General features: G+C 42.8%; 1 protein-coding gene across 1 annotated transcript; it reads left to right on the forward strand.

Moving 5' to 3' along the window:
• The first annotated feature begins 3890 nt into the window (after positions 1 to 3890).
• Positions 3891 to 26140, forward strand: myo1f (myosin IF). The gene is given in 29 exon segments (XM_046302250.1): positions 3891 to 4082; positions 9133 to 9264; positions 9926 to 10015; positions 10238 to 10332; positions 16581 to 16668; positions 17041 to 17130; positions 17968 to 18099; positions 18285 to 18419; positions 18650 to 18782; positions 19306 to 19502; positions 20955 to 21035; positions 21141 to 21227; positions 21333 to 21419; positions 21520 to 21687; positions 21856 to 21941; positions 22042 to 22123; positions 22247 to 22353; positions 22485 to 22583; positions 22740 to 22884; positions 23060 to 23174; positions 23345 to 23514; positions 23666 to 23811; positions 24058 to 24204; positions 24358 to 24506; positions 24675 to 24737; positions 24930 to 25036; positions 25039 to 25130; positions 25227 to 25402; positions 25683 to 26140. Coding segments are annotated over 29 exon segments (3279 nt in total). The 5' UTR covers positions 3891 to 4079; the 3' UTR covers positions 25760 to 26140.
• The last annotated feature ends 1749 nt before the right edge of the window (positions 26141 to 27889 follow it).

The raw sequence follows: 27889 nt of genomic DNA on the forward strand, positions 1-27889 counted from the left end.
AGCTTCCGGGTTAGAGTCCCACTCCTTGAAGCGGCAGCTCTACCCTTTAGCTCAGTGTGGATGTTGCCTGTAATCCATGGCTTCTGGTAGGGGTATGTACATACTGTCACTGTGGAGAAGCCAATGACTGATGTGGTGTACTCCTCAATGCCATCGGAGGAATCCCGAAACATTCCATTCTGTGCTAGAAAACAGTGCTGTAGTTTAGCATCTGCTTCATCTGACCACTTTTTTTTATTGATCTAGTTACTGGTGCTTCCTGCTTTAATTTTTGCTTGTAAGCAGGAATCAGGAAGATAGAATTATGGTCAGATTTGCCAAATGGAGGGTGAGCTTCATATATGTGTCTGTGTAGGGAGTAAATGTGGTCCATAGTTTTTTCCCTCTGGTTGCACATTTAACATGCTGATAGAAATGTGGTAAAATGTATTTAAGTTTCCCTGTATTAAAGTCACCGGCCACTAGGAGCGCCACTTCTAGGTGAACGTTTTCTTGTTTGCTTATGGTAGAAAACAGCTCATTCAATGCTGTCTTAGTGCCAGCCTCTGAGTGTGGTGGTATGTAAACAGCTACGAAAAATACAGATGAAAACTCTCTAGGTAGATAGTGTGGTCTACAGCTTATCATGAGATAATCTACCTCAGGCGAGCAATAGCTCGAGACTTCCTTAGATATCGTGCACCAGCTGTTATGAACAAAAATACATAGTCCATCCGCCCCTTGTCTTACCAGACGCCACTGTTCTATCCTGCCGATACAGCGTATAACCAGCTTATAACCGGTATGTTCAGCCACGACTCCGTGAAGCATAAGATATTACAGTTGTCCCATTGGTAGTTTAATCTTGCGCATTGGTCATTGATTTTATTCTCCAAAGAGTGCACGTTTGCTAGCAGAGTGGAAGGAAGTGGGGGTTTATTCGATCGCCTACAAATTCTCAGAAGGCAGCCCGCCCTCTGGCCCCTTTTTCTCCGCCTCCTCTTCATGCAAATCACGGGGATCTGGGCTTGTTCCCGAGAAAGCAGTATATCGTTCGCGTCGGGCTCGTCAGACTTGTTAAAGGGAAAAAAAAGATTCTGCCAGTCCAGGGTGAGTAATCACAGTCCTGATGTCCAGAATTTATTTTTGGTCATACGAGACGGCAGCGGCAATATTATGTACAAAATAAGTAAAAAAATAAGTTATAAACAATGCAAATAAACAAACAAAAAAACACAATTGGTTGGGGACATGTAAAACGTCTGCCTTCTTCTCCGGCGCCATTCTACGAACAATTCCTTCGACCTCATGGCTTGATTTTTGCTCTGACATGCACTGTCAACTGTGGGAGCTTATATAGACAGGTGTGTGCCTTTCCAAATCATGTCCAATCAATTGAATTTACCACAGGTGGACTCCAATCAAGTTGTAGAAACATCTCAAGGATGATCAATGGAAACAGGATGCACCTGATCTCAATTTCGAGGCTCATAGCAAAGGGTCTGAATACTTATGTAAATAAGGTATTTCTGTATTTCTATTAAAAAAAAGTGTTTTCGGTTTGTCATTATGGATTATTGTGTGTAAATTGACAGGGATTTCTTTTATTTAATACATTTGAGTGAGGCTGTAACGTAACAAAATGTGGAAAAAGTGAAGGGGTCTTAATACTTTCTGAATGCGCTGTACTTAGTTCTACCTGCATTCAATACTAATTTCAGGTCAATCATTTTTTGGGGAAATACAATGAAGGCAAACTGTAGTTCAGATAGAGGGCAACAGTATCATCGGCATATAAGTGCAGGTTACAATTTTATTGTTAATGAAAACAGTAAAAAGTCCCAGAATCTACCCTTGAGGGACTGCTTTCGTAAAATATCCAGAAGACCTGATTTAACACCATCAGTAGATAGACATTGAGTTCTATCTGTTCTAGGCTGCATGTAAACCAGTTACATGCAGTTACATGCAGTTACATGCAGTTACATGCAGTTACATGCAGTTACATGCAGTTACATGCAGCCGGGTCCAATTGAGGAAATTCTCTGAGTGATGAATTGTCGAGAAGTTTTGGCAGGTCAATGAAGAGGGCAGCACAATGTTGTCTTTTATCCATACAGTTAAGCACATAATTTATAGCTAGGGATGCAGCAGAGATAGTGCTATGACCTGGTCTAAAACCCTGACTGATGTACATTTAGGATACATTTCAAAGATAAGAAATATCTTAGCTGAGAATTAATCAAGGATTCTAATATTTTCGCTAGGCAGAAAGTTTAGAAATAGAGCTATAATGATTTAGGTCACAAGGGTCACCGGCTTTGTGAAGGGGGAGAACATGGGCCGCCTTCCAAACCTTGGAGATAGTACCAGATATAATCATCAGGTAAAAAATATGGGTTAATGATTCAGCAATCATGGGGGCAGAGAGCTGCTGCAAAAAAGGGATAAAGCTGTAACGCTCGTCCTCTTCTTCTGACGAGGAGTCGCAAGGATCGGACCAAAGCGCAGCGTGGTACGTGTTGATGACGATATTCATTCAACTCAGAACGCTAAAACAAAAATAACAACGAGAATGATACGAACCGAAACAGTCCTGTCTGGTGACATACACAAAGACGGAAAATAAACAACCACGAAACACAGGTGGGAAAAGGCTACCTAAGTATGATTCTCAATCAGAGACAACTAACGACACCTGCCTCTGATTGAGAACCATACCAGGCCAAACGCAAAAACACAACATAGAAAACGGAACATAGACAACCCACCCAACTCACGCCCTGACCATACTAAAACAAAGACATAACAAAGGAACTAAGGTCAGAACGTGACAAAAGCATATCAGCCCCATTGGATTTTTCTTTACATCAATCTTTAGCAAGGCATCTAGCACCACAGGTAGTAAATTGTTGAAATGAAAACAAAGATTCACTAGAAGTTGACAGTTAAACATCGATTCAGCTAGAGGCGTACAGAGGGAAGAGCAGTCGATTGACTGACCAGGGTCAATTAAACCACAGTTTCCCTCAAATAACAGCCTGCCGAAGTAAAATGTTTATTAAAAGCATCACTTATCACTTTCTCCTCAGTTTGATGCCAGAGTCAGACAGAACTTCCTAAGGCAGGGAAGAAGAGGAATTTGCATGCTTCAGTGCATTTACTGTTGTCCAACATTTAGAAGTACTAGCAGACCACTGTCCACTGCAGTCAGTTTTTCTTGCCTTGGCCAAGGCCTGATTTCTCATCTAAATGGGCTCTAATAGCACAGACGAAAACCAAGAGTTTGATCTATCTTTGATGCTGTAATATGCTAGAGGAATTAACATGGAGGATACATGTTCTAGAGCCAAGTCAGGGTCAGGAATACAGGAGACAGTGTCTAAATCAGAGGTGAACATGTCATGTAAAACCCCTTTTTAAAGTTCGTTATGGGTGTAGTGCCATTCACTGCAAACCTTTCAGATTTTAAAGATGAGAGACTAACCACAGTCTGGGTGGAGTAGTTCGTAAACAACTGAAGTGTCATGTAAAGTGAAATTAAACACAGAAGTGCCATTAGTTAAATTATTGGTATGTTATAGAGGGGTTATTCATGATATAAAAATACTGTCTGTATCAAAGATTAAGTTTGTTATGGACTTTAACAATGTGTGATATAACAGCCCCTAGCAGTATCAACATTGACTGTTAATTAGGTCTAAACATTTAGACCATGACTAAATGAAGAATTGAAAATGCAACAGAGTAGAAGTGGTACCTATAGATATAGGATGAGTGTGTGTGTGTGCCTCTGTGTGTGTGTGTCTGTATATGTGTGTCTGTATCTGTGTGTGTCTGTGTCCTCTTAAGTCTGTGGCAGAGCAGTTCTTGTTTCGCTCTGGGTCTGTGGGAGTATGAGGAAGTACGTTTGAACGCTTTGAATGTTAAAGTCTTCTCGGTGGCTGTTCTGTCTGTGTGACTGTGTGTGCTGGAGACTTCCTGACTGTGATGGTCGTGCTGTGAAGGGGCTAGCGCGGGATTACCGACACACACAGTCTGGACTTTGAACACCTGGTCCAGGACCGTGGGAGAAGAGGGGCACACGCACCGCCGGCACGATGGTAACACACCACACACATACCTAGACTATTGAAGACTCTCCTCACTAGGACTCGTCTATCCTCTCCATCTACTGTATATGCTGAGCACAGGCAGCTGGTGCCACCTCAATTGGGGAGGACGAGTTCATAGTAATGTCTGGAATAGAATTCATGGAATAGCTTTTGACACATCAAGCAAATGATTTCGTTGTGTTTAAAACCATTCCATTCATTTAATTCCAGTCATTATTATGAGCCCTTATGAGCCATCCTCCCCTCAACAGCCTCCTGTGATGGTCTCCTCTATCTCACAGACTTTCTGAAGTGCATAGCCTTATTTGTTAGGTTGAGGTCACTTGACTCAGCTGTACAGTGGGCTCTCACATTATGCCCGGATGCTGGCACTTATCACACTCTGGAGCCTGGCAACAGCTGACTTAGAACCAACAGGGAAGCACACTGATGTTCAGGGTGTGTTCATTTTATGTCCAGATGATGAAAGGAAAATGGATAACTGTTGTGTTCTATCACTCTTGTCAACAACAATCACACAACAAAGTGCTGCAGAACAGGAGGTAGTGGACATCAAGTAGTAGAGACTCTTAACTCCTTAAATGGAGAACATGCTGTCCTTTCCTCTTTTGACTGACAAGCCCTGCTGGTATCCACCCCGGTTATGGTGAGTGTTTCTAGTCAAGAGGGAAAGAAGCATTGATTGAATCCTATGTCCTCACATTTGTGTAAGAATGTGCTGTACACTATGGAGTCGTTAATAACACGTATCTGCTGCTGCTGCTACAACCTGTTTTTCTCCTAACCAGAGATTGTATTCTCATGACGTTAACAAGACATGAGAGAGAAAGTACATGTAGGTATGGCAATACTGATCAAGAGCATTAAAAAGAGTCCTATCAAATGTGAAAACCAGCAGTAGAGGGGACTATTGTTCCTGAGGAGCTGGGTAAGGTCTAACCCTGGCTCTTTCTTTTCCTACTAGCACTGAGTTTGCTGATAACTTCTTTATTGAGGAAAAATGTACTTACTACGATATGTGATATGTTGTTGTCTCACCTACAGTGGCTTACGAAAGTATTCACCCCCCTCTTGGCATTTTTCCTATTTTGTTGCCTTACAACCTGGAATTAAAATAGATTTTTGAGGGGGTTGTATCATTTGATTTACACAACATGCCTACCACTTTGAAGATGCAAAAATATGTTTTATTGTGAAACAAACAAGAAATAACAACAAGTCTCTTGGGGTATACCTCTATAAGCTTGGCACATCTAGCCACTGGGATTTTTGCCCATTCTTCAAGGCAAGACTGCTCCAGCTCCTTTAAGTTGGATGGGTTCCGCTGGTGTACAGCAATTTTTAAGTCATACCACAGATTCTCAATTGGATTGAGGTCTGGGCTTTGACTAGGCCAGTCCAAGACATTTAAATGTATCCCCTTAAACCACTCGAGTGTTGCTTTAGCAGTATGCCTAGGGTCATTGTCTTGCTGGAAGGTGAACCTCTGTCCCAGTCTCACATCTCTGGAAGCCTGAAACAGGTTTCACTCCAGAATTTCCCTGTATTTAGCACCATCCATCATTCCTTCAGTTCTGACTAGTTTCCCAGTCCCTGCCGATTAAAAATATTGCCACTACATGATGCTGCCACCACCATGCTTCACTGTGGGGATGAGATTCTCATGGTGATGAGAGGTGTTGGGTTTGCGCCAGACATAGCGTTTTCCTTGATGGCCAAAAAGTTCAATTTTAGTCTCATCTAACTAATTCCATATATTTGGGGAGTCTCCCACATCCCTTTTGACAAACACCAAACATGTTTGCTTATTTTGTTCTGGACACTCTTTCATAAAGCTCTGTGGAGTGTACGGCTTAAAGTGGTCCTATGGACAGTTACTCAAATCTCCGGTGTGGAGCTTTGCAGCTCCTTCAGTGTTATCTTTGGTCTCTTTGTTGCCTCTCTGATTAATGCCCTCCTTGCCTGGTCTGTGAGTTTTGGTGGGCGGCCCTTTCTTGGCAGGTTTGTTGGGGTGCCATATTCTTTCAATTATTTAATAAGGGAATTAATGTTGCACCGTGGGATGTTCAAGTTTCGGATTTTGTTGTATAACCCAACCCTGATCTGTACTTCTCCACAACTTTGTCCCTGACCTGTTTGGAGAGCTCCTTGGTCTTCATGGTGCCACTTGCTTGGTGGTCCCCCTTGCTTAATGGTGTTGCAGACTCTGGGGCTTTTCAGAACAGGTGTATATATCAAATCAAATGTATTTATATAGCCCTTCTTACATCAGCTGATATCTCAAAGTGCTGTACAGAATCCCAGCCTTAAACCCCAAACAGCAAGCAATACAGTTGTAGAAGCACGGTGGCTGGGAAAAACTCTCTAGAAAGGCCAAAACCTAGGAAGAAACCTAGAGAGGAACCAGGTTATGAGGGGTGGCCAGTCCTCTTCTGGCTGTGCCGGTTGGAGATTATAACAGAACATGGCCAAGATGTTCAAATGTTCATAAATATATATATTCATATATACTGAGATCATGTGACAGATCATGTGACACTTATATTGCACACAGGTGGACTTTATTTAACTCATTATGTGACTTCTGACGGTAATTGGTTGCACCAGATCTTATTTAGGGGCTTCATAGCAAAGAGGGTGAATACATACACACCCACCACTTTTCTGTTTGTTTTTCTTTTACATTTTTTGAAACAAGTATTTTTTTAAACTTCACTTCCCCAATTTGGACTATTTTGTGTCTGCCCATTACATGAAATCCAAATAAAAAATCCGTTTAAATTACAGGTTGTAATGCAACAAAATAGGAAAAACGCCAAGGGGGTGAATACTTTCGCAAGGCACTGTAGCTATCTTAAAATGAATGCACTAATGGAAAGTAGCTCTGGATTCAAATGTAAATGTAAGGGTGAACTGTTAAAAGAAGTTCTGTAGTATTGTCTGGAATGGAAGAGCAGCAGTGACGTGTTAAAAAGTGGAGAGGGTTTCACAAGATGTAGTGGTGAGCCGTGAGAAGGGAAGTGCAGCTGACCTGACAGAGAGACAGAGGGGCCTGTAGTTTCTAACACAATACTTCCTCCCCACACAGACTCCCAAGCACAGATCCGGCCCCTTGCTGGATGCGCAAACACACAAAAGATGTTCTAAGATAGTTGAGTAAGCTTACAATAAGACTTCTTTCATTGATAGATTGATTTTGGATGCATTGTCACAACTTTTTCCCTACAACAGGCTGACTCACTCACAGTAGTGATGACAGGTGGAGTGAACTACAGTAGTCCTCTCTGAGCGCACAAAGCATCTCCCAGGTCTGACACTAGACAGCAGCAAGTGGGCTATTTTAACATAGCACTGGATCAACAGTCACATCAGCAGTTAGCTATTTAAAGCAGTCAGAACCTTGGTTTCACCCAGCTGAGGCCATTTCTGTGTGCTGAGCAGAATGCGTATGGATTGTGGTCTGAAATTTGTGACAAACAAACAGCCTTACTCAGGTTGTTCACATGAAAAGTGGGCATCATTCATTACAACAGAGATGCAATAGCGGCCCTCAAGGACTGAAGTACTGCTTGTTTTCTTACAGTATCTAATGTTCATGGTCGCTTATTTGTAATTGAATATCATTGATTGATTGGCCAGAGAGTTGTCTGACTCACTGGGGTCGGAATATACATTTGTATTCGAACCTTCTCCTCCAAAGTTATCACTAGAAGGTTGAGAGAATTGGAACTCAGACCACAGTAATCATGTTAGACCTTTTTTCAGGATCCACCACACATCAAAACAAAACAGCGTTTAGGAACCCAAACAAGGCTAGGATCATATCACACGGTGTAATACAACATCGTTGGCCAAACCGGGTTGAACTCAACTCTTTATGTGGTGATTGGGGAAGTCAGGAAACTCTCTGCACGATGTGGTGGACGTCATCATCATACTGAAGGTATAGGAATGGGAGGGGAGCAGAAAATGGAAAGAGGGTCTTTTTTTTGGCAGTTACTTTAAAATGCACTACATTCGTTTTGGGTAAAGAAATCACCGAAACAAGGCCCGATCAAAGATTTGTATAACTAACCCAAGATAGACCACAGGACGTCAGTTCCAGTGGGAGCAAATAGATCATAGTGGGCAGAATAAGCAAGAGCTAGTGACAGCCTATTGGTGTGTTCTAGCAAGTATTTGCATATTTCTTTTAGGGAACACCTACCTCTGTGAAGTGCGTGTGTGCAACGACTCAATTCGCCCTTGCACTCCTTCTAAACAATGCAGTTGTTTGAAACTTTGGCAATGGGTAAAGTCTACAAAACTTAGTCTACTCTGTTCGTAACAGATTCTAGTTTTGGAAACAGAAAACTGTATCGAGATCAAATGTTTTATCAATGAGAAAATTGGCAGAATGTTGGCCAGAATCCATCTCGCTCCATCTTCTCCCACTGCCGTCCACTGGGCTTCCTCTCACCACCATATTTGGGAGTGAGTGGAAACGCCAACCAGATGCTTCACATTTATACATCCTGTGAAATATCTGTCTCATTGCTCTATCTGTGGTCCAATGGGACACTTTAAACTGAGTCCCCTCCCATTCCACAGACTCCTATAGGAAGCATATTCAATAGATACCACAACTACTGGTTATCACTGTCGTAGATCAGAGTGGGAAGCAGTACCTCACAGAGATGGCCAAATTGGCAAATGCTCACCTCATCTACAGAGCGTTGCCTGGTAACTGTCCTCAGCTTCCTGTACTGATAACCACAGTTAGTCACATTCTTAATGACACAGTTACACACAGAGAGACCCTGCTGCTGAGAAACTTCTCTCTGATGTCTGCTGGTCCACATGCCTTCCAATTACAGTTGGCCCTTGCTTCCTCTGGTTTTCTATACCCCTCCTGTTTGTAGATTCCCTCTCAGAATGTTCTGTAGCTCACATTCAGTATGAACTAGGTCATCTATAGATCTACCTCTGCTTTTCTCTCTGCCTCAATTACACATAAAAAGGGTGTGCATTCCCTAACCCTGTGCGTTCTCTCCTGCAGGGCAGTAAGTATCACTGGCAGAGTCAGAATGTCAAGCAGAGTGGTGTGGACGACATGGTGCTACTGTCCAAGATCAGTGAAGACGCCATCGTGGAGAACCTGAAGAAGAGATACATGGATGACTACATCTTCGTATCCTGTTTCATTGTCTGTTAGGGACCTTCATCACTTCTCACAAATGTCTCTTCAGAAGAAATACAGCAGACCTGCCCCCTCACACACTCTCAGACTGATGTATTTATAGGCATACACACATACATTCATACACACAAACAAAAAACTGTTACAAATGGCTTTTAAATTGAGAATTGAGGTCATTGAGGTCATTCCACTGGCCCATAGCATTAGGTCCTTCCATTCTATATCATTCGTGAGTACAGCTGATGTTTGTACTCATACAGTAGCAACAACACAATAACAAACATACATACCATCCTTGCCTCATCCCCCTACCACACATATGTACTCACTCAACGTCTTCACATGCGCAGACACACATGAATGTATGCAATAATAGGACTGCACAGTTCCTCTTTTGGATGCACTTTGTGACTCAGCAGCACACTTCCGTGTTTTTAGTACATATTTTACTGCACATTCGGGACTTAATTCATTCTTTGTGTGGGAAAAAAGCATTATATGTGTGTGTGTGTAATCCAGTCCGGATGAAACTAATGTATGGTTTGGGATATTTATCTTTTTGAAAAGTTTACATAATCAACAATTTCGCTGTGATTGTTTCAATATCATATTCCGTGATTTCAGAAGAAACACCCTTAACTGTCATGTGCAGACCTATATTGGCTCCGTGTTGATATCAGTGAACCCTTTCAAACAGATGCCCTACTTCACTGACCGGGAAATTGAACTCTACCAAGGGGCTGTGAGTAAAACATCCTATTGTTCAACACATACTTTGGTCTTTATACTGTATTCCCATTCACTTCCTTGTTTACCTTCAGAGTTGTATATTAAACTCCCTCCCTCCCTCCCTTTCTCTCTCTCTCTCTCTCTCTCTCTCTCTCTCTCTCTCTCTCTCTCTCTCTCTCTCTCTCTCTCTCTCTCTCTCTCTCTTATTTTTCTGTCCATCTTTCTCCATGTAAAGGCCCAGTATGAAAACCCTCCCCACATCTACGCCCTGACTGATAACATGTACAGGAACATGATGATTGATCAGGAGAACCAGTGTGTTATTATCAGGTGTGTTATTATACCAGTGTCATAACTGCTATCTCTTTCTGCTGGCAGGCAGTATGTAGTCCTAGTTTTTCTCTGTGCCTCTCTCACACGCACCCTAGGGCTTCTCATGTGCGTCATTCTACTACTTTTCTCAGAACTAACAAAGAACCAAAGCTCAATCAGTGTGTAATTTCCTTTCTAACGACACTGAACAGAAATATAAATGCAACATGCAACAATTTAAAAGATTTTACTCAGTTACAGTTCATATGAGAAAATCAGTCAATCAAAATAAATTCATTAGGCCCTGATCAATGGACTTCACATGACTGGGAATACAGACATGCATCTGTTGTTCACAGATACCTTTAAAAGAAAAGGTAGAGGCATGGATCAGAAAACCACTATTTGTCTCATGCAGCGCGACAACACATCTCCTTCGCATAGAGTTGATCAGGCTGTTGATTGTGGCCTGTGGAATGTTGTCCCACTCCTCTTGAATGGCTGTGTGAAGTTGCTGGATATTGTCGGGAGCTGGAACACTTTGTCGTACACGTCGATCCAGAGCATCCCAAACATTTTCAATTGGTGACATGTCTGGTGAGTATGCAAGCCATGGAAGAACTGGGACATTTTCAGCTTCCAGGAATTGTGTAGATCCTTGAGACATGGGGCTGTGCGTTATCATGGTGAAACAAGAGGTGATGGCGGCGGATGAACGGCACAACAATGGGCCTCAGGAACTCGTCACGGTATCTTTGTGTATTCAAATTGACATTGGTAAAATGCAATTGTGTTCGTTGTCCGTAGCTTATGCCTGCACATACCATAACCCCACCTCCACCATGGGGCTCTCTGTTCACAACGTTGACATCAGCAAATCGCTCGCCCACATGACACCATACATACCTACACACTTCTTCAGTGTGACAGTGGCTATCCATGGTAAGCATTTGCCCACTGAAGTCAGTTAGGACTCTGAACTGCAGTCAGGTCAAGACCCTGGTGAGGATGACGAGCACACAAATAAACTTCCCTGAGATGGTTTCTGACCGTTTGTGCAGAAATTCTTTGGTGGTGAAAACCCACAGTTTCATCAGCTGTCCGGGTGGCTGATCTCAGACTATTCCGCAGGTGAAGAAGCCTGATGTGGAGGTCCCGGGCTGACATGGTTACACGTTGTCGTTGGTTATGAGGCCAGTGGGACATACTTTATTATTATTATTTTTAAATTATTTATTGAATATTCGAAACATACAATATACTTGCAGTGAAGCCTCTCTACATCACACCAGTCATCCAACAGACTCCAATTCAGAGCGACACACAGAAGCATCCAGGGTCAATGCCCTGCTCGAGGGCATGTTGACCGATCTACCACCAGGCCAAAAAACGTGAACCCGAACCCTCCAAGATCCCTCCACAGTTCCCCAATAACTGTTCCTCAACCATTCGAGACTCTAAAGAGAAAACAGGAAAAGACAGAAGAAAACAGCAAACAACAATGCAAACAAATAATAATAATAATAATAATACATTTAAAACAAAGGACATCAAGGACAACTGAAATCATAATAGCAATGCCAACTGTATATGTTTGTGTGCATGTCTGGCACTATTACATGTATGTGTGTGTTCTTGTAGGTGTTCATTTGAATGAGTGTGTGTATATGCATGTGTACAAACACCTGCACAGCATCAGCCTCATGCAAACCGGCATTAGTTGTAAAAACACTGCCACTTAGTGTCATTCAAACGTACTTTTTATTATGATTTATTTTGACTTATTTTTGTATAATTTGTTTTACTTTTATCTTTTACCATCATTCTATCTCTCACACAGCAACTCCACTCCCACTTGTCTCCAATTCCACATACCAACCCTCAGCTTACCTCAGCCCGTCCCATCTATCTCTGCTGGCCACCCACTTCTGGTCTCTATGCAACTCATATCTTTCAACTATACTGTGATGTTTAATGTACAATTTCAATCTATCTAATCGAATAGAATCAACAGATTGCGAGATGAAAATAAATACTTTTACTAAGAGTATTAGTATATTAGTAATTGACTGATCCGGTCTCTCCAGATCTCCTAACAGTACTATTTCTAGGGCCAATTTTAGATCAATGCTATGCATTTTCAGCCGTTCCTGAACGTGAGACCAGAAACAGGCTACCTGAGGGTAATACCAAAATAAATGGTCTATTGATTCTGTATCCTCACAACAAAATCTGCAGAGCTTCGATGATTTTATGCCCCAAATATTCAACATTTTGTTGGTGGGAAGAATTCTATGTAATAATTTTAGCTGAAAAGCATGAAGTCTTGAATCTTGCGTTGTTTTATATATCAACTCATTCTCCCTGTACCATAGAATCAATACATCAAAAATCTCTTCCAAACTATTTTGTCATCTGTATGGCACAGTTGTCAACATCCTGTTCCTCAAATGAAACTGGTATATTTTCCTATTTATGCTATTTTTATTCCTCCTCCAGTTTTGATCCTTTATATTGGGCAGACAGACCATTTCCCTACCTCCTCCCGCTGCCACCCGCTTCCAATATGTCATATTGTACACTTATCATAATTAGGTTTTAGTCCAAAGAGTACAGAAAAGTTATCTAGATCTTTAATGAGACATTGCAGGGATCTAGCTTGTGGACTTAATATAAAACTTGAGTCATCGGCATTCTAAAATGATCTCCCAAAATTGTTGCAACCCCTATTACAGGCCTGTTCAACCTCTTTTGTATCGTCCGAGATTCCTAAAGATTGGAAAGCTGCCGCAGTCATCCCCCTCTTCAAAGGGGGAGACACTCTAGACCCAAACTGCTACAGACTATCTATTCTACCCTGCTTTTCTAAGGTCTTCAAAAGCCAAGTTAACAAACAGATTACCCACCATTTCGAATCCCACCATACTTTCTCCACCATGCAATCTGGTTTCAGAGGTGGTCATGGATGCACCTCAGCCACGCTCAAGGTCCTAAATGATATCATAACCACCATCGATAAGAGACATTACTGTGCAGCCGTATTCATCGACCTGGCTAAGGCTTTCGAATCTGTCAATCACAACATTCTTATTGGCAGACTCAACAGCTTTGGTTTCTCAAATGATTGCCTCGCCTGGTTCACCAACTACTTCTCTGATAGAGTTCAGTATGTTAAATCAGAGGACCTGTTGTCCGGACCTCTGGTAGTCTCTATGGGGGTGCCACAGGGTTCAATTCTCGGGCCTCTTTTCTCTGTATACATCAATGATGTCGCTCTTGCTGCTGGTGATTCTCTGATCCACCTCTACGCAGACAACACCATTCTGTATACTTCTGGCCCCTCCTTGGACACAGTGTTAGCTAACCTCCAGACGAGCTTCAATGCCATACAACTCTCCTTCCGTGGCCTCCAACTGCTCTTAAATGCAAGTAAAACTAAACGCATGCTCTTCAACCGATTGCTGCCCGCACCTGCCCGCCAGTCCAGCATCACTACCCTGGACGGTTCTGACTTAGAAAATGTGGATAACTACAAATACCTAAGTGTCTGGTTAGACTGTAAACTCTCCTTCCAGACTCACATTAAGCATCTCCAATCCAAAATTAAATCTATAATCGGCTTCCTATTCTGCAACAAAGCATCCTTCACTCATGCTGCCAAACATACCCTCGTAAAACTGACCATCGTACTGATCCTCGACTTCGACGATGTCATTTACAAAATTGCCTCCAACACTCTACTCAACAAATTGGATGCAGTCTACCACAGTGCCATCCGTTTTGTCACCAAAGCCCCATATACTACCCACCACTGCGACCTGTACGCTCTCGTTGGCTGGCCCTCGCTTCATACTCGTTGCCAAACCCACTGGCTCCAGGTCATCTACAAGTCTCTGCTAGGTAAAGCCCCTCCTTATCTCATCTCACTGGTCACCATAGCAGCACCCACCCATAGCATGCGCTCCAGCAGGTAAATCTCACTGGTCACCCCCAAAGCCAATTCTTCCTTCGGCCGCCTCTCCTTCCAGTTCTCTGTTGCCAATGACTGGAACAAACTGCAAAAATCACTAAAGCTGGAGATTCTTACCTCCCTCACTAGCTTTAAGCACCAGCTGTCAGAGCAGCTCACAGATCACTACATCTGTACATAGCTCATCTGTAAATAGCCAATCTAATCTACCTCATCCCCATACTGTATTTATTTATTTATCTTGCTCCTTTGCACCCCAGTACCTCTACTTACGCATTCATCTTCTGCACATTCTACCATTCCAGTATTGAATTGTTATATTGTAATTACTTCGCCACCATGGCCTATTTATTGCCTTAACTCTCTTATCCTACCTCATTTGCACATGCTGTATATAGATTTTTCTACTGTATTATTGATTGTATGTTTGTTTATTCCATGTGTAACTCTGTGTTTTGTATGTGTCGAACTGCTTTGCTTTATCTTGACCAGGTTGCAGTTGCAAATGAGAACTTGTTCTCAACTAGCCTACCTGGTAGTAAATAAAGGTGATGTAAAAATAAAATAAAAATACATGGACACCTTTGATTTTAAGCCTTGGATTTCTAATCCTCTAATGTTGTTATTGGATCTGATTTTAATAGCTAGCATTTCGATGGCCATAACGAATAGATATGGTGACAGCGGACACCCTTGTTAAACTCCTCTTGACAATTCAAAACTCTCTGAGTAGTAGCCGTTATTTACTATTTTACACCTGGGGTTGCTATACATTATTGTTACCCATTTTATAAGAGAATTACCGAAATTGAACTAATGTAATAGATTACATAATAGATTACATTAGTTCGTTCTTGAATAAGTTCCTCTTTATGTTCTTTATGTTTTTCTTCTAACTTGTATCTCTGTAGTATCATTTTTATTGCTATCTACCTGTACTATTAGTTCATGTATTTCCCTTGTTAATCTTGTCTTTTTAGACAGAAACTGCTTTTTTATTATTGATGAATATTGAATTGAATGACCCCTGAAGGTACATTTGAAGGTATTCCAAACAATAAGAGGATTTGCTGAACCTATATTGTACTGAAAAAATTAAGTTCTAAGTTATTTTGTCTTAGTTAAAAATAAGTTGTCTTCCAGTAAACTTTGATAAAATTTCCAATATCCCCGTCCACGTGGAAAATCTATAAGAGTTATGTGAATGCCAATTAGATGATGATCCGATCGCATTCTGTCTCCTATTAAAAACATTTATGCAAGAGAGAAAGAGATAAGAAAGTAGTCAAGACGACTAGCTTGATTATGTCTCAATAGGTCGGGTTTTTTTAGCCTCCAAATATCCACTATTTTTAATGTGTCCATAATATTTGTGATTTTCTTAAGGGCACTGTTTGTAGAGTGATGACCTTTACGGTCCATTGAGGTACTTAACACTGTGTTATAGTCTCATACCATAATGATTAGATCATAAGTTCAATAAATTGATATAAATATTTTTGAAGAACTCTGGATCATCCTGATTTGGACCATATAAATTAATGGGCCAAATCTTTTTTCATATTCAACATTTTTGTTAATTAATATCATCACACCCTTTGAGTTCCTTTGTCCGTGACAGAAATTGATTTCACCACCCTGTATTTCACCACCCCTTATCCCACTCAACTTCATCTAAGGATGTAGAGTGAGTTTCCTGTAAACAGTATACGTTAAACAGTGGGACATACTGCCAAATTCTGTAAAACAACATTGGAGGCGGCTTATGATAGAGAAATTAACATTAAATTCTCCGGCAACAGCTCTGGTACACATTCCTGCAGTCAGCATGCCAATTGCACGCTTCTTCAAAACTTGAGACATCTGTGGCATTGTGTTGTGTGACAAAACTGCACATTATAGAGTGGCCTTTTATTGTCCCCAGCACAAGGTGCACCTGTGTAATGATCATGCTGTTTAATTAGCTTCTTGATATTCCACACCTAATGGATTATCTTGGCAAAGGAGAAATGCTCACAAACAGGGATATAAACACATTTGTGCACAGAATTTGAAATAAATAAGCTTTATGTGCATATGGAACATTTCTGGGATATTTTAGTTCAGGTCATGAAACATGGGACCAACACTTTACATGTTGTGTTTATATTTTTGTTTAGTATAAAAGAAACAGAAACTCATGTGCAGTCATAGATCACCTTCACAGCAAGTCTCACAAAAATGTTTTTTTTTTGATACAGTGTAAGTTAGAGGGTTATCATTAATATGGCTGTATGTTTTGTGTGTGTTGTGCCAGTGGGGAGAGTGGAGCTGGGAAGACTGTGGCTGCAAAATACATTATGGGTTACATATCCAAAGTATCAGGAGGAGGTGATAAAGTGCAGGTATTACCTTCTGTTATTACAATTACTACTACTACCATTAGCATTACTATTACTACTATTACCATTACTATTACTACTATTACCATTACAATTACTATTACTAATATTAGCATTGCCATTACTATTACTACTATTACCATTACTATTACTACTATTACCATTACTATTACTACTATTAACATTACTATTACTACTATTACCATTACTATTACTACTATTACCATTACTATTACTACTATTACTACTATTACCATTACAATTACTATTACTACTATTACCATTACTAGTACTACTATTAGCATTACCATTACTAATGACTGTGAAGGAAACTGAAGTGCTGTATTGTGATGTTTCTCTGTATGTGTCTCTCAGCATGTGAAGGACATCATCCTCCAGTCCAATCCTCTATTAGAGGCCTTCGGCAATGCCAAGACTGTCCGCAACAACAACTCCAGTCGCTTTGTGAGTGATATGTACAGCAATCAGCCTCCCTTCATCTTTCTCCTCCTCTCTAGACACTGTGTGTGGGCTAATAAAGTAAGACTGATACTGATAATTTCTGTTAGTTCTGTGCTAACTATTGTTATAGACAATACACTGTGCACAGAGGCTGTTGTTTTTCCTGTGCTCTACCAGAGGTGATCTGAATTCTGCAGACTATATACCCACAGCAGCAGTATGCAACAGCCACCTTTCACCCTCTCCCCTTTCCCTACTGCTGAGATCCTGAGATGTTAGCCTCAACTCCTAACCACATCCACATGCAACAGTTCAGGCTTTGTAGCTGAGTGCATGTCACCTCTGGGGTTTCCTGCCTCTGAGGTGCCCAGCTGTATGTACTGTAGGCCTCTATTATAGAAGAACAACACAATGAGATGAAAGAGCTTGAGAAGACTGAGCTGAGGTGAAATCCTGGGTGGGGTCAACAGCTGTGTGGTAAAGTAAATATATTATTTTGTGGTACATCTTGTGGTACAGAGCAGTAAGTACATCTTGTGTCACTGCTCTGATAATTCCATTCTACCAATGCACAGGGCCACATACCCATTCCCATTTAAATATGAGTCATTTAGCAGACGCTCTTATCCAGAGCTACTTACAGGAGCAATTAGGGTATAGTGCCCTGATCAAGGGAGCATCGACAGATTTTTCACCTAGTCCGTTCAGGGCTTCGATACCAGCGCTCTTTCGGTTACTGGCCCAACGCTCTTAACCACTAGGCTACCTGCCCACAAAGTCAGAATAATGAACCATGTCTAATTTGAGTGAAAGGTTTTTGTGTGTGTTCTGATCTAACAGGGTAAGTACTTTGAGATCCAGTTTAGCAGAGGAGGAGAGCCGGACGGTGGTAAAATCTCTAACTTCCTTCTTGAGAAGTCGAGGGTGGTGAGCCAGAATGAGAACGAGAGGAACTTCCACGTCTACTACCAGGTCAGTCAGGCCCCGAGCTAGGCCAGCAGTAACTTAACAACCCACAATGACAATGTGTTTGACTTTCTCAGCCGACAGCACAGATTTAACGGTTCTGTAGGGTTTCATAATTGTGTGTGAATTGTTGATATGTAATCCATGTGCTATAACTTTCAGTTGTGTTTTGTCTGAACTGTTGTATTTAGCTAATAGAAGGAGCCAACCCCCAGCAGAAAGAAGCCCTGGGCATCATGACTCCAGAGTACTACTACTACCTGAACCAGTCTGGGACATACAAAGTGGACGGAACCAACGACAGCAAGGACTTTCAGGAGACAATGGTACCTTACGCCATCAGGGATTAAAACAGAGTACACATTTTATTTATTTATTGAGACATCACAGAAGCACTGGGAACACATTGACACTCATATTTATATTCATAATACAGGCTTATATTAGTTAAATATACTGTTCTTTTGTGTATTCCCAGTCCTAGTGTGTTGTCAGGGCCAGCAGTAATGGCGCTCTGTACAGGACCATAGACATCAGTGATGAGTTTTGTCCACAGGAAGCCATGAATGTGATTGGGATCCCAGAGGCCTACCAGGCTCAGGGGCTGCAGATCATAACAGGAATCCTGCACCTTGGAAACATCAGCTTCATAGAGGCAGGCAACTATGGGCAGGTGGAGAGCACTGACTGTGAGTGGGAGAAGACAAACATGCCTAATACACACACATGCACACAGAGCTCCACATGAACACATTCACACAGAGCTCCACATGGACACATGCACACAGAGCTCCACATGAACACATGACCACAGAGCTCCACAAGAACACATGCTCACAGAGCTCCACATGAACACATGCACACAGAGCTCCACATGAACACATGCACACAGAGCTCCACATGAACACATGCACACAGAGCTCCACATGAACACATGACCACAGAGCTCCACATGAACACATGCACACAGAGCTCCACATGAACACATGCTCACAGAGCTCCACATGAACACATGCACCACAGAGCTTCACATGAACACATGCACACAGAGCTCCACATGCACAAGTAAGCATCAATGCAACTGTCCCCATAAGGTGAAAAAATATTAGAGAGGGATAGACACCAAAACACACTTTTGCTATAATGAAAGCAGGAATTCATGTATTTTGCTCAGGTGTTCTGTTTGTTCTGTATGTTTTTCCTCCCTCCCAGTGCTTGCCTTTCCTGCCTATCTGCTGGGCGTTGACCCAACACGTCTGCAAGACAAACTGACCAGCAGAAAGATGGACTCAAAGTGGGGTGGAAAGTCTGAGTCCATCGATGTGACACTCAATCAAGAACAAGCCACCTATACCCGAGACGCCCTGGCTAAGGCCCTCTACACACGACTCTTTGACTACCTGGTGGAGGTCAGGGACAACTAAACTCAGCAAACAAATAAACGTCCTCTCACTGTCAACTGTGTTTATTTTCAGCAAACTTTTTAACGTGTAAATATTTGTGTGAGCATAACAAGATTCAACAACTGAGACATAAACTGAACAAGTTCCACAAACATGTGACTAACAGATGGAATAATGTGTCCCTGAACAGAGGGGTCAAAGTCAAAAGTAACAGTCAGTATCTGGTGTGGCCACCAGCTGCATTAAGTACTGCAGTGCATCTCCTCCTCATGGACTGCACCAGATTTGCCAGTTCTTGCTGTGAGATGTTACCCGACTCTTCCGCCAAGGTACCTGCAAAATCCCGGACATTTCTGGGGGAATGGCCCTAGCCCTCACCTTCCGATTCAACAGGTCCCAGACGTGGGAAGGGTACCACATGAGGGAGGAGGATGCCTTCCCTGTAACGCACAGCGTTGAGATTGCCTGCAATGACAACCAGCTAAATCCGATGATGCTGTGACACACCGCCCCAGACCATGACGGACCCTCCATCTCCAAATCGATCCCGCTCCAGAGTACAGGCCTCAGTGTAACGCTCATTCCTTCGACAATAAGCGTAAATCCGACCATCACCCCTGGTGAGACAAAACCACGACTCGTCAGTGAAGAGCACTTTTTGCTGTCCTGTCTGGTTCAGCGACAGTGGGTTTGTGCCCATAGGCAGCGTTGTTGCCGGTGATGTCTGGTGAGGACCTGCCTTACAATAGGCTTACATGCCCTCAGTCCAGCCTCTCTCAGCCTATTGCGGACAGTCTGAGCACTGATGGAGGGATTGTGCGTTCCTGGTATAACTAAGGCAGTTGTTGTTGCCATCCTGTACCAGTCCCGCAGGTGTGATGTTCGGATGTACTAATCCTGTGCAGGTGTTGTTACACGTGGTCTGCCACTGCGAGGACAATCAGCTGTCTATCCTATCTCCCTGTAGCGCTGTCTTCAGCTTCCACAGTACGGACATTGCAATTTATTGCCCTGGCCACATCTGCAGTCCTCATGCCTCCTTGCAGCATGCCTAAGGCACGTTCACGCAAATGAGCAGTGACCCTGGGCATCTTTCTTTTGGTGTTTATCAGAGTCAGTAGAAAGGCCTCTTTAGTGTCCTAGGTTTTCATAACTGTGACCTAAATTGCCTACCGTCTGTTAGTTGTGTCTCAACGACAGTTCCACAGGTGGTTGTTCATTAATTGTTTATGAACTGTAATTGTAAACCCTTTACAATGAAGATCGGTGAAGATCTGTGAAGTTATTTGGATTTTTACAAATTATCTTTGGAAGACAGGGTCCTGAAAATGGGACGTTTCTTTTTTTGCTGAGTTTACTATACACTGCAACGATACACACACAGACACAAATACAGTAATGGTGACACGTCCATTTCATACTAATGAACTCTCCTCTCTCTTCCTCTCCTATTCCCAGGCAATAAACAAAGCCATACAGAAACCTCATGAAGAATACAGTATAGGAGTACTTGACATATATGGCTTTGAGATATTTCAGGTAAATTAAATACATAGACATGTACATGACCTCTGATGGGATAACAAGACCAGACATAGCTGTGTGATAACATTCTCTTCAATCTGGATGTGTGCTTTCTGACAGAGGAATGGGTTTGAGCAGTTCTGCATCAACTTTGTCAACGAGAAGCTACAGCAGATATTTATTGAGCTGACACTGAAGGCTGAACAGGTACAAACCACTCTCAAACATCAACACTCTTCATTTCCTTTACGAGGTGTCTTGGATGTTGTGAAAATGATATTGGCATTGTCTATCTCTCTGTGTTTCTCACAGGAAGAGTATGTTCAGGAAGGCATCAAGTGGACACCAATTGAGTATTTCAACAACAAGGTTGTGTGTGACCTCATCGAGAATAAGTTGGTGAGCCCAAAATGACAATATCGCCACAAATGGAATTTCCACAAATGTGTCTTTATTCTGCTTGTGGCTACCACGCTAAATGTCTAACAATCCCCTCCAGAACCCGCCAGGCATCATGAGTGTGCTGGATGATGTGTGTGCCACCATGCATGCCAAGGGTGAGGGGGCAGATGGCACCCTGCTCCAGAAGCTCTCTGCGGCGGTGGGCACTCACGAACACTTCAACAGCTGGAACTCTGGCTTTGTCATCCACCACTATGCAGGCAAGGTGGGTACCAGGAGAGGACAAGTCTTCTCACGCTCAAAACACATAGACGTAGACAATTCTAGGCTGAGGTAGAAAGGAATGTTCCATCAATGGGAAGTGGGTAGGTAGACATGTGTGAAGGTCGGTGGGAATGTTGATATTTACACATGATGTCTCATGTCACCTCAGGTCTCCTACGAAATAAATGGCTTCTGTGAGAGAAACCGGGACGTGCTTTTTACTGACCTCATTGAACTCATGCAGAGCAGTGAACAGTACGTATGCCTCTATCTTTACCTTAACAGACACGTGTCTCAAAACAACCAAGGCTTGAAGATAATGTGGGAAATGTGGTCCTCCATCTTGTTCCCACAGTGACTTCATCCGCAGCCTCTTCCCTGAAAACCTCAACACAGACAAGAAGAGCAGGCCCACTACTGCTAGCTCTAAGATCAAGGTAACAGTCCCAACTCTACTGCCAGCACTGTGGTTCAGTGGCTGAGTGGAACAGGACACCCATAGGTTTGAGATGATTAGTAGCTACATGGTGGTATATCCATCTCTTGTGTTCTCTCTGCAGAAACAAGCCAATGATCTGGTGAACACGTTGATGAAGTGCACCCCCCACTATATCCGATGTATCAAACCCAACGAGACTAAGAGACCCAAGGACTGGGAGGAGAGCCGGTTTGTCTCTATTAACACCCCCCAACAGACACCAAATATCCAATAGCAGAAAGTTATGACGGTATAGTTTGGAACATCAGAAGTGGAACATCAGAGTAAAGGGGATGATGAAACTATGTGTGTGTGTTTAGGGCCAAGCACCAGGTGGAGTACCTTGGGCTGCGGGAGAACATCCGTGTGCGTCGAGCCGGCTACGCCTACCGCAGAGTCTTCAATAAGTTCCTACAGAGGTGAGTCTTACTTACTCCTAGGTGTGTGTCCTTCAATGTCTGCTTTGTGTCCTCTTCTCAGTGTGTGTGTGTGTGTGTGTGTGTGGGGGGGGGGTTGTAGTGTATGCCCCCCCCCCCCCCCCTCCCAGTGTCTGACCCTCTGTGTGTGGCCTACAGGTATGCCATCCTGACGGCAGAGACGTGGCCGTGCTGGCGGGGGGGAGAGCAGCAGGGGGTCCTGCATCTCCTCCGCTCTGTCAACATGGACACAGATCAGTACCAGATGGGGCGCTCCAAGGTCTTTGTCAAGGCCCCAGAGTCGGTAGGGGCCCACATAGGTCTCCCTGAGAAAAGTGCTATTTCTTTTATCTCAATGGGTCTTCCCAGTTTAAATGAATATATGAAATGTATTACAAAAAAGGTGTGAGGTATTCATCTATATACTGTAAAAGGGTTTCTTTGATCAAAGCATTCCCTCTCCCCTCCGTCTCTCCTAGCTCTTCCTATTGGAAGAGATGCGGGAGAGGAAATTCGACATGTTCGCCAGGACCATCCAGAAGGCCTGGAGAAGGTATATCGCCAGGAGGAAATATGAACAGATGAGGGAGGAGGGTAAGTGTGTCAATGAACCTAGAGGGGTGTGTGGGGATGAAACAAGGAAGAAATATGAATATACATAAATCAATGTAAATACAGAAAATTCATATACAGCAATGAATATGTCCTTGAAAGGTCTTACTTAAAATGACCATGTACTCCCCTCTCTCGCATGTTATCCGCAGCCTCGGACATCCTGTACAACTCTAAGGAGCGGAGGAGGAACAGCATCAACAGGAACTTTGTAGGAGACTATCTGGGCCTGGAGCAGAGGCCTGAGCTCAGACAGTTCCTGGCCAAGAGGGAGCGAGTCGACTTTGCAGACTCGGTCAACAAGTTTGACCGCAGGTTCAATGTGAGTCTACCTGTCCCTCCCCTACAGAGTGGTGAGGAAAAGAGAGCCTATGCCGGGGTTAACAACACAACATGGGGTTTAACTTCTTCCATTTACACACACTCATTCTCACTCTTATTCTTTCTCTCCCCCTCCCATTTTCTCTCTCCAGTCCATCAAGAGGGACCTGATTCTGTCTCCCAAGGGCATCTACCTGATAGGCAGAGAGAAGGTGAAGAAGGGGCCAGAGAAGGGACAGATAAAAGAGGTGTTAAAGAGGAAGCTGGAGTTTGAGAGCATCCACTCTGTCTCTCTCAGGTAAAGGGGTTTTCTCCCTGCTCCACTTAGAATAGCATATAACAGTCCGGTATGATGTATTTCCAGGCAGTACCATTGGGAACTTTTGTGGTCAGTGTTGTCATTAATAAACAGGAACTGATCACACAGGATATGTAAAGAAAAAGAACTATGCTATATCGGCCTACTGTGTGTGACACTTCTTGTCTTCTATCAACGGCAAGCCCTCAAACCTTTCCATTTCTGCCTTTCTCCCTCTCTTTGTAGTATGAGACAGGATGATTTCTTCATCGTGCATGAGGCTCAGTATGACAGTCTGCTAGAGTCCAACTTCAAGACAGAGTTCCTCAGCCTGCTCTGTAAGCGCTATGAAGAGGTGACCAAGAACAAGCTGTCTCTCTCCTTCAACGACAGGTATGACTACACACATACTGGATAGGAACAGCCTTGCTATATGACTCTCTATGTGTGGGGTCTCCATAGTTTAGTTGATCAAGTTAACTTTGGATGAAAGCATCTGGTAAAATGGATCATATCATTCATGTCCACTGTTGTGGCTCTCTACAGACTGGAGTTCCGGGTGAAGAAGGAGGGCTGGGGTGGAGGTGGCACCCGTGTTGTGGTGTTCCAGAGGGGACAGGGAGACCAGGCAGAGATCAAACCAGCTGGAAAGACCCTCACCATCAACGTGGGAGACGGCCTGCCAAAGACCTCCAGTGAGTATCAGGAACAGACTATATCACATACCGAAGTGGAAAAGAAACATAGATATAGTAGATCATGTATAGAATACTAAGTCTGACTCAATACAGTGTACAGTATATAATATATCCTGTTAATCCTAATGTGTCATAGTTGAAAACTCTACATGTTTATTTTGTCAGAGCCCACCAAGAAGGGATCTCCACAGAACCATGGAGGGGGCAGGAGTCAGCCTCCTAGCAGAGGTAAACTGGTCCAGATATGTTCCTACGTCATTGGCAGGCCTCATTTCATAAACATGGACTTGCAGTGCTTACTATGAACTGTGTACCACCACTGTGATAATTATGTTGAGATCTTAGAGGTCTTAGTGTATGAATGGTATACAATGGTATACTTGTGTTTTGATGGTATCTGTGTTCCTCTTCTTTGACTAGGGCACCAGAATGGTGCACCCAGAGTTAGAGGTGCTCCACCGCCCCAGCAGCCAGAGCAAACCTACTCCATCCCCCAGAAACAGAACCGGCCCCCAGCGCCGCCCTCCCCAAACTGGGCTCCCTGAATACAAGACGAGGCTCGGCTCAGACTCAGCAGGGGAACCTGGACTTCCTTAACGTGCCTGACCAGGGCGTGTCTGGGTGAGCTGAATAAACTGAGCACACAGTGGGTATTCACAACATATACTATCTCCCTCTCTCTCATCTCTCTCTCTCTCTCTCTCTCCCCCCCTCCAGAATGCAGAGGAAGAGGAGTATCAGCAGCCAGCGGCCACCCCCGGCCCCATCCAGCCGGCCCAAGGCCCAGCCACGCCCCACCGGCCCGCGTTGCCGGGCGCTGTACCAGTATGCTGGCCAAGACACAGACGAGCTCAGCTTCGACACCAATGATATCATCGACCTGCTCAATGAAGGTGAGGAACACATAGGGAAGGAATAGAATAGTACTCAATTCTCTATTTGTTAAGAAACTGTGTCCATCTCAACAATGGAAAAGGGTGAGAAGAAAGAGGCAGAAGAGACTAGAGAACTTGTTGGATGCTTGGCACTACAACACCAGTGCTGTTATGCTTTAAGTGCTGATCCCGAATAAGCTCACAGCATCAATTCATGCTCAGACCTGTATTGGATGAGTTCTAAGACTGTACTGTGTATGGAGTCCACAGCTGTCCATATCTCTGTGTTCCCCTGCAGATGCATCAGGCTGGTGGAGAGGCAGGTTTTGTGGCAAGGAAGGACTCTTCCCTGGGAACCACGTGGAGAAGATCTGATTACTGCCTGTCCTGTGGCCCAACAAACAATGTATACAACAGACATGACTATCCACTGTAAAGCAATGCTGAATTGCATGGAAGCCTAACAGTAATTACAAGAGATATCTGATTTATAAGCATATCAATAGAATCATCACCAGTTCTTTATAATATCTGCACAACAATATAAGTAGAGTAAGATGCATGTTGGGAAGCTAGCTGAAACAGAGAACCGTGACTTTCTTTTTCCAATTTCACAAAAGAGGACAGCTTTGAGGTGCAAACTCAAAATAGGACGCAATGATTTTATGCATATTATTTAAAAAATTGCTTTGTGATAACCGTGAAACAAATGTAATGCCATCAAGTGTAGAATAAAAAGCATCCCAGAAATTCTGATTTTGTCTTTGAGTAAATACTACCTTTAAAGGGGCAATCAACAGTTCCTACATCCATTTGGTTGACTAATAAATGAATGATATGCCACCATTGAGTCCTGAAAAATATAACTTATAAATGCCATCAGAACCCAAAATGTAAGCTTGTTTACCCCAATGTTTGTAAAGAAAGAAAATGTCAACAAACACTATACAGCCTCAAAACATGGTTCAAACTATCATTCCTTGCACCCATAGCTCTGTCTATGAATTTTTGTGATTACATTTCCCCAGCCTGATCCCTCAGCTTTTTACCGAACCAGGGGTGTAGAGGGCTGCTTTGATATCGTTTCTACTTATGATTGCTGCTTTACGCAACCACTGGGAGGCGCCACTGCACCATTTCCTTGTCTTCAATTCTTGCAAGTCAATGTGCACTGAGCATAAACGCTTCACTGATGTATGATAATATACATGGTTATTTATAATAATAATAATATGCCATTTAGCAGACACTTTTATCCAAAGCGACTTAACCCACTACCCTGGCGTTACAAGCGCCATGCTCTACCAACTGAGCTACAGAAGGACCATTTGATGTTATAAACTTGTAATTACAAATAATAGTTCTGCTATGTTGAATTCGTTACAAAACTCGTTTATGGGTTGTAAAATAACTTCACCTTGAAGTTAACAAATGAACAGAGAATTTATATTTTTGTCATGTGGCAGTGGTCATAATAAAGACAATTATTATAGATACAGAAATGATTGATATACTGTTTTTGTCTCCTTGACGCAATGTGTAACTAAATTAAACTGAATGCTTGAAGGCTAATGCTAATCCAACATTCTTATATCATGATTAGCTATCAATAATGAACCTTGGAATGCACCCTTGTTTTTCAAAGTCTCGTAACCCTTGAAGAATGCTGTCTTCATTATGGCTATGAGTGATGTGTTGTCAGGAGAGGGTGCAGTAGATTCTTCTTCAGCTGGGAGGACTGGTCCAGCAGGTGAGCACTAACTGAAACTGGGAGCTTTACATGTTAAGAATGGAAATGCTAATCCATTACAATGTTCAATGTGTGGATGCAGTTTGCAGTAGTTTTTGGAACAGTTACTGAAGAATGCAGCAGGTGGTTCCATCTTTGACCAATTATGCTGTATAAAAACATGTCTTGACAATATGAAGTGTTGAATATGCATAGTAGAAAAGTGTATACAGTGTATTCACAAATTATTCAGACCCCTCGACTATTTCCACGTGTTGTTACATTACGGCCTTATTCTAAAATTGATTAAATAGTCCCCCCCCCTCATTAATCTACACCTAATACCCCATAAGGACAAAGCAAAAACATTTTTTTTAAAGATTTTGCAGATTTATAATAAAAAATTAAAAAATAACATTTACATTAAGTATTCAGACCTTTGTTGAAGCACGTTTGGTAGTGATTACAGCCTGGAGTCTTCTTGGGTATGATGCTACAAGCTTGGCACACCTGTATTTGTGAGTTTCTCCCGTTCTTCTCTGCAGATCTTCTCAAGCTCTGTCAGGTTGGATGGGGAGTGTCGCTGCACAGCTATCTTCAGGTCTCTCCAGAGATGTTCGACCGGGTTCAAGTCCGGGCTTTGGCTGGCCCACTCAAGGACATTCAGAGACCCGAAACCCCTCCTGCATTATCTTGGCTGTCTGCTTAGGGTCATTGTCCTGTTGGAATGTGAACCTTCACCCCAGTCTGAGGTCCTGAGTGCTCTGGAGCAGGTT

Source organism: Oncorhynchus gorbuscha, linkage group LG15 (assembly GCF_021184085.1).
Source record: "Oncorhynchus gorbuscha isolate QuinsamMale2020 ecotype Even-year linkage group LG15, OgorEven_v1.0, whole genome shotgun sequence".
NCBI classification, from domain to species: domain Eukaryota; kingdom Metazoa; phylum Chordata; class Actinopteri; order Salmoniformes; family Salmonidae; genus Oncorhynchus; species Oncorhynchus gorbuscha.